Source organism: Vigna angularis, chromosome 2, assembly GCF_016808095.1.
Source record: "Vigna angularis cultivar LongXiaoDou No.4 chromosome 2, ASM1680809v1, whole genome shotgun sequence".
Taxonomy (NCBI): domain Eukaryota; kingdom Viridiplantae; phylum Streptophyta; class Magnoliopsida; order Fabales; family Fabaceae; genus Vigna; species Vigna angularis.
In genome coordinates this window covers 40,206,921-40,214,009 of record NC_068971.1, presented here as the reverse complement: position 1 = coordinate 40,214,009, position 7,089 = coordinate 40,206,921, and the positions used below count along the sequence as shown (strand labels likewise).

General features: G+C 35.2%; 2 protein-coding genes across 2 annotated transcripts; both read left to right on the top strand.

The window, feature by feature from the left end:
- Positions 1 to 2,804: 2,804 nt before the first annotated feature.
- On the top strand, positions 2,805 to 3,547 carry LOC108327987 (histone H2AX). The gene is made up of 2 exons (XM_017561746.2): positions 2,805 to 3,103; positions 3,190 to 3,547. Exons 1-2 carry the CDS (start codon positions 2,894 to 2,896, stop codon positions 3,409 to 3,411), a joined length of 432 nt encoding a protein of 143 aa, XP_017417235.1. The 5' UTR covers positions 2,805 to 2,893; the 3' UTR covers positions 3,412 to 3,547.
- Positions 3,548 to 3,775: 228 nt separating this feature from the next.
- LOC108327027 (pentatricopeptide repeat-containing protein At2g22410, mitochondrial) lies at positions 3,776 to 6,583 on the top strand. Its single transcript, XM_017560691.2, has one exon. It carries the CDS (start codon positions 3,830 to 3,832, stop codon positions 5,843 to 5,845), a length of 2,016 nt encoding a protein of 671 aa, XP_017416180.1. The 5' UTR covers positions 3,776 to 3,829; the 3' UTR covers positions 5,846 to 6,583.
- Positions 6,584 to 7,089: the final 506 nt, after the last annotated feature.

Below are 7,089 nucleotides of genomic sequence, written 5' to 3'. Positions count from 1 at the left end.
CAAAACAATTTTCAATAGTTCTTGAAAGAACAAAGAATTGTATAAACCCTACAATCATAAAATAAACAATTATTAAAGTTTGATATGTATTTTGAAATGCTTTAAGCTTACATTTGTAAACAAAGTATATTCATTATGTTCGAGAAAATTTTATCACATGATATATGCAACACTTTGCATCTCCCCCGATAAAGGATAGTACAAATACCGTTTTCATTTGTTCAACCACACAACTTGTGTTTGTTTAATTAGACTAGTTACTTTGTGTCTAACTTCATCTAAAACATAAAATTATATTTTATATTCAGTTATTTAATCACTCAATAAGGAAAAAAAAAGTTTATTGAACTTGGAAGTAATAGGTGAAAAATAAAGAATTTTACTCAATTTTAGATGTCCTTTTAGCTTCTTTTTTTACCTTTGTATGAATTTGATGTTTATATTGACTACCATAATGACTCCCAAACCTAACAAACACATGAAAGAAACCCTATATTTTATCCTATGAAAGTTAGTAGCTCTATAGATCTATCTCATATTTGATTGAGAACTTAAGGACACTCACCATGTCATACTCCAAAACACCATGGAAGCTTATCAATCTTCCTTAGTAATTAAAAATAATAACCTTCAAAACATTTTCATTTCTCTTTGTATTTGGATTTGAAGATGAATTTAAGAAAATGGAAATGAGTGGATTTAAGGGAAAAAAAGAGAGAAAAATGAGGTTGTTTAGATTAAGAAAAAGATGGTAAAAAATAAAGGAAAATAAGAAAAAAGTATGTGAAAGTTAGAAAGTGATCTCATTAGTTTGATAAATTATAAGAAATATTTTAATCGATAAAATCATAACTACAACTTTATCCTTTTGTTTAAAAATTATTTTCATAAAATGTTGTTAGTGTAAATTATGTTAAAATGAAATATGAATTATTATTTAAAATAAAAAAGTCTTAACTGAAAAAATTGTAATAAAATAAAATGAAATTATTATTATTTATTATTGGTTGCTTTAAGAGCTTCCTCTTCTTAAGTGCAAAAATTGCAACATAAAAAGATATCATCACAAGGATTGCACCATCACAAGGACCACACAATGCAACACCACCACAGTCACCACTGTACAACACCAAGAGCACAACGACATGAGTTGCACAAATGAAGACATAACCTACAATACAAGTCAAAACAAAAATTAGAAACATGAATTAGTAGAATCAATTCTTGATAACTATGGAGGGAGAATAATAAATTCTTGTTGAGTAAGAAGGGTGGGGAATGGATTATCCATTTGGTGAAATAATGTGAAAAAGTAACATAAAAACAATGTGAAAATTTTGTTAAAAGAGAAACAAGTAGATAATTTAAGGTTTGATGAGGAGTCTTTCTCGCCATAGCTTCATCCTCTTTCTCTCTCATTTTCTTACTCACAAATCAACACTCATCCATTTGAAACGGTCACAAAAATTTTCTTGTAGCCCTTATGCAGATACAAGATATGTACCAAAACAAACACAGATTGATGGAAAACCTGAGGTAATCCAAATCTTTTCATTCATTCCTCACAATTACTACCCACAAACCAATACATCAATCTATGACCATTACTTTTATGTATATCTCTTTCTTTCATCACATGAACCTACTTTGTCTCAAGGTTTGTATTCCAATCATTACTTTATAAATTCTTGCATCTTTTCTACCTCGCCCATTCATCCATTTTCGTTTCCTAAGCTCCAACTACCTTAATTAGGCACAAGTCTTTTAGATTAGTTGTATAAGCTTATTAGTATTTTCATTTTTATCAATTTTATTGGGAATCCAACCTCTTTGTTTTCATGCAATGATACACTTTATTGAAAATTAATTAATAAATATTATTTGAATTTTGAAAAGTTTAACAACAAAAAGTTTAAAAGTACTGCTTAAACAATTTTTGATATATTTTTAATCCTTTAATAAATTTTAAAGGATAATAAAATATGATTCATTTTATAACTATTTTTAATTGTTAAAATACAATAGTTGATCATAAAATAAAAGTAAATTTTATTATAATTTTGAATGTTAAAAAATATTAAATAATATTGTAATTATAAATATATTTTGTGAAAGTTTCAAACGTTGATATTTTTTTCTAACAAATTTTTAAGCTTTTAAAATATATTTGTTTTAACTATTTTTCACGTGTATAAATCTAACAATTGTTTTGATTGCCAAAATTTTTACTTATAATGGGGTTTTACATGTTAGAATTTGTAATTTTAATCATCTTAAATACGGGTATATTAAACAAAATGACTATATTAAAAGATATTGAAAAAAGCTAACACAAAATTTAAATATTTAGTTATCGAAAATCACCTAATTAGATATGACCATTTGTAATATATAAAACTTACAAGATTTATATGAATTTACAATTAAATGTTTGCGAGATTCATATGAAAATTATCCCTTTATAGCTTTTTTTATTTACAAAATTTGTGTGAATGTTCTACGGAAACGTTCAGGTTAATTAAGTACATACCAAAACATGTATAAATAAATTTAAAAAAATTCTCAAATTTATCATATTTAATATTACTTTTTCTAAAATAAAAAAAAAATTTCCAAAAAGACAGTGGACCAAACTAGAAAACAAAATCCAGTCCTCCAAAGTCAAATATCGATTAACATTCACTTTCCCTCTCGCGCTCAAATTTAGAACTCAAATTTGGGAGTAGCTGCCACGCTGGCGATCCGCGACAACCTCCTTCAGCCAATAGCAATCAATGCTCAAGCTCTGTATAAACGAAAAACCATTGTCATTCTTCTCACCTTCAAAAACACCATCTCAGTCCCTTGCTTAGCGAATTCACAAATTTCGATTTCAATATCAAAATCAACCACGATGAGTTCCACAGAGGTATCAGCAGCAGCAAAGAAGGGTGGAAGGGGCAAGCCCAAGACCACAAAATCTGTTTCTCGTTCCTCCAAAGCTGGTCTACAATTTCCTGTTGGCCGTGTGGCTCGTTACCTCAAAGCTGGTCGCTATGCACAGCGCGTTGGATCCGGTTCTCCGGTTTACCTCACTGCGGTTCTTGAATACCTTGCTGCTGAGGTGCGTTCAATTATTCGTTTTACAATAGTAAATCCTTTTAAACAAATTTTCGTCGCCCAATTTTTTCATAATTGTTCTTGGTTTAGGTTTTGGAACTTGCGGGAAATGCCGCGAGGGACAACAAGAAGACGAGAATTATTCCGAGGCACATTCAGCTTGCGGTGAGGAACGACGAGGAACTGAGCAAACTCATGGGATCTGTAACCATAGCTAGCGGCGGGGTTCTGCCCAAAATTCATCAGAATTTGCTGCCGAAGAAAGCTGGGAAGGGAAAAGCTGAAATTGGATCTGCTAGTCAGGAGTTTTAGATTTTACGGCTTGATGTCATATGTTAGAGTCTTTGATCACTTCAATGTAGTTTTGATATGCTTATATTAGGATTCAGATGGGATGATGTATAGTCCTTCAGCTTGTGAAAAATAATTATTTGTTTTCTCACTATAATTTTTTGGCATGGTTTCTTCTTAATGTTCTTTCCTTTTGCTGAAATTATTTCAATTCAGAATTGAAATTGAATTAAATTAATAGTTTTACCAAATAAAGAATGAATGTGTTGCTTAATTCATTTCTGATTAAAATTTTATTAAAATAGACCAGTTAATATTTAAATTTTGTGCTATTTTTCTTTTAAATAAGAAGTGAAGGGGAGTTTATGTCTGTGTTTATATATTAGGTTTTACAGCACACTGAATATACCAAGTTCCTTAACATTGTCCCTTGCAGCTTATGAAAAAACTGCTTCTCCTTTCCTTTTCTCTGCCTTCAATTCCTAAACTCCAATCACTGTGTCACCTTCAACAATATAAATGGCTCTCCTATTCTTCGCAATTTCCAAAGGAAATCAAATGGAACTCCAAAACCAACGTCATAATCACACACCCAACTCTTGTTGCGATGGAATCATGTTCCTCCATGTATCAACTAAGGCAGATTCAAGCGCGCATGACCCTTACTGGCTTAATCACCCACACCTTCCCCCTTAGCAGGCTCCTAGCTTTCTGCGCCCTCGCCAATGCCGGTGACCTCCGCTACGCCCACCGTCTTTTCTGTCGTATTCTTGAGCCCAACACCTTCATGTGGAACACCATCATCCGAGGCTATAACAAGGCCCGAATTCCCGCCATGGCCTTCTCTTTCTTCCTCGATATGTTTCGACGCGGCGTTCCCTTCGACCCCAGAACCTTCGTCTTCACGGTCAAGGCCTGCGAACACTTTTCCATGGCTCCACAGGGGGAGTCCGTGCACTCCCTTGCTCGGAAAACTGGGTTTGATTCCGAGTTGCTCGTGCGGAATGGGTTGGTTCATTTTTACGCTGTTCGGGGTTGGTTGAACCACGCGCGCGGGGTGTTTGATGAAATGCCTGTTAAGGATGTTGTTACTTGGACCACGATGATTGATGGGTATGCGGCGTGCAACTGTTCTGATGTGGCAATGGAGCTATTTGGTTTGATGTTGGAGGGTGATGTTGAGCCCAATGAGGTGACGTTGATTGCGGTGCTTTCAGCTTGCTCACATAAGGGTGACCTTGGTATGGGGAAAATGATTCATGAAATTTTGGAGAAGAAGAATGTGAGGTGGGGTTTGAGTTTACACAATGCTTTGTTGGATATGTATGTGAAATGTGGATGTTTGGTGGATGCTAGGGAGGTTTTTGACAGAATGGAAAGTAGGGATGTTTTCTCTTGGACAAGCATGGTCAATGGGTATGCTAAATGTGGTGACTTGGAGTCTGCTAGGAGGTTCTTTGAGCAAACTCCTCAGAAAAACGTGGTATGCTGGAGTGCGATGATTGCAGGATATTCTCAGAATGACAAACCTAAGGATTCATTGAAATTGTTTCATGAAATGCTTGGGGAAGGTTTTGTTCCGGGGGAGCACACCTTAGTGAGTGTGCTCTCTGCTTGTGGCCAACTAAGTTGCTTTAGTTTGGGCCATTGGATACATCGGTATTTTGTTGACCAAATAAGAATACCGGTGAGTGTTACTTTGGAAAATGCAATTATAGATATGTATGCCAAATGTGGAAGCATAGATGCGGCTGCGGAAGTCTTCAGTGCAATGTCGGAGAGAAACTTGGTTTCTTGGAATTCTATCATTGCAGGCTATGCTGCCAATGGTCGAGCAAAACAAGCTATTGAAGTTTTTGATGAGATGAGATGTTTGGGCTTTAAACCGGATGATATTACATTTGTGAGTTTGTTGACAGCTTGCAGTCACGGTGGCTTAGTTTCTCAAGGTAAGGAATACTTTGACACTATGGAAAGAAAATATGGGATAAAACCAAAAAAGGAACATTATGCTTGCATGATTGATCTACTAGGTAGAACTGGCTTCCTAGAAGAAGCTTACAAGTTAATAAAAAACATGCCAATGCTGCCTTGTGAGGCTTCTTGGGGTGCCCTTTTAAGTGCTTGTAGAAAGCACCACAATGTTGAGCTAGCCACTTTGTCTGCTTCTAATCTTCTAAGCTCGGATCCAGAAGATAGTGGTGTCTATGTGCTTTTGGCAAATATTTGGGCTAATGAGAGAAAATGGGGTGATGTGAGGAGGGTGCGAAGTTTGATGAGAGACAAAGGTGTGAAGAAGATTCCTGGTCATAGTTTAATAGAGATAGATGGCGAATTCAAAGAGTTTTTGGTGGCAGATGAATCACACCCTCAATCCGAGGAGATCTACAGAGTACTGGATGACATACTTTTGTTATCAAAATTAGAAGATTCGGGCTGTGACTGCGACTTATAATCTTCAGTCGGGACAAATATGTCTCTCCATGAAATTCCATTAAAGCCCGAAACTCAACCTTGTCTTTGGAATAAAGTGGACGGTGAATGTGGAGTCTCCTGTTCAGTCCGATAATTGCTTGACCGCAGATAATGATTTATATATTCCTGTCACAACTCTATGAACCTTCGACATGCTATCAGGCTTAACCTTCTTATGCACGCCTAAAATTTAAGCTACAGCAATGCAGTTCACGAGTTCAGTTCATTAAGGACACTGGGCTTCATTTTGACTCTCAGACTGCTCTTGTCAACTTGTATGCAAATTGTGGTGCTGTGCTATGAAGTTTAGGCAAGGAAATCTATGATCACCTTCCATCCAAAGAATTGGTTGCCTCAACTTGACGCTTTCGGAGTATGCAAAACTTGGAATGGTTAAAGATTGTAGTTTCATATGTGATCCCGTGGTTGAAAATGACTTGTTTTGTTGGAGTATTATGATATCTGGTTCCACTGAAAATGACCAGCCATATAGGCTCTTCAGTTTGTTCAATGAAATGCAACGACAGAGAATAGTGTCTGATCAGATCATGATGTTCAGTGTCATTTCTTCTTGTGCTGGTGTTGGTGCACTTGTTCAAGCGAAATGAGTTCATACATAAGTCTATAAATTAGGGTTTGGAAGAGCTCTACGACTGTCAATGTTAAGAACCTCTAAATAATGTTAATACACTGCTGTGGTTTGTCTACAATTAGGTTATATCGATCAAGTGCAGTGTATCTTTTGTCGCCTGGGTTCTCAGACTAGAAGCCATCTTTTTGACAAAGGATTTTTTCCTGATGGTAGGAAGAGTTTACCTGGCTCCTGGCTTCGTGCAAGCTCAATTTGCTTTAGACTATCTTTCACTTAATAGAATTTTCCTTAAGGTTATATTTTAGACTCAAATTGGTCCAATACTATAGAAGTTTTGTCAACTGTTGAGTTTACATTCCAATCCAAGTTATTTATTGTAAAAGGAACCATAACATTCATTATTGGTTTTAAATTTTGCTGTTCCACACTAAATCTATTCAGGGTGTTTTGAAGGTAATCATGTTCCAAACACGATCATTGTTAAATGTGAAAAAATAGTTTTTTTTTGTTAAATTTATACCCTTGTTGATATTAACGAATCTTTTAGTTACTTGTTTTTTTCGAGCCACTTGACCCACAATGCTCGGATTGAACATTGGCATTCTCAGCAAGAACAATTCTCCAATAGACTG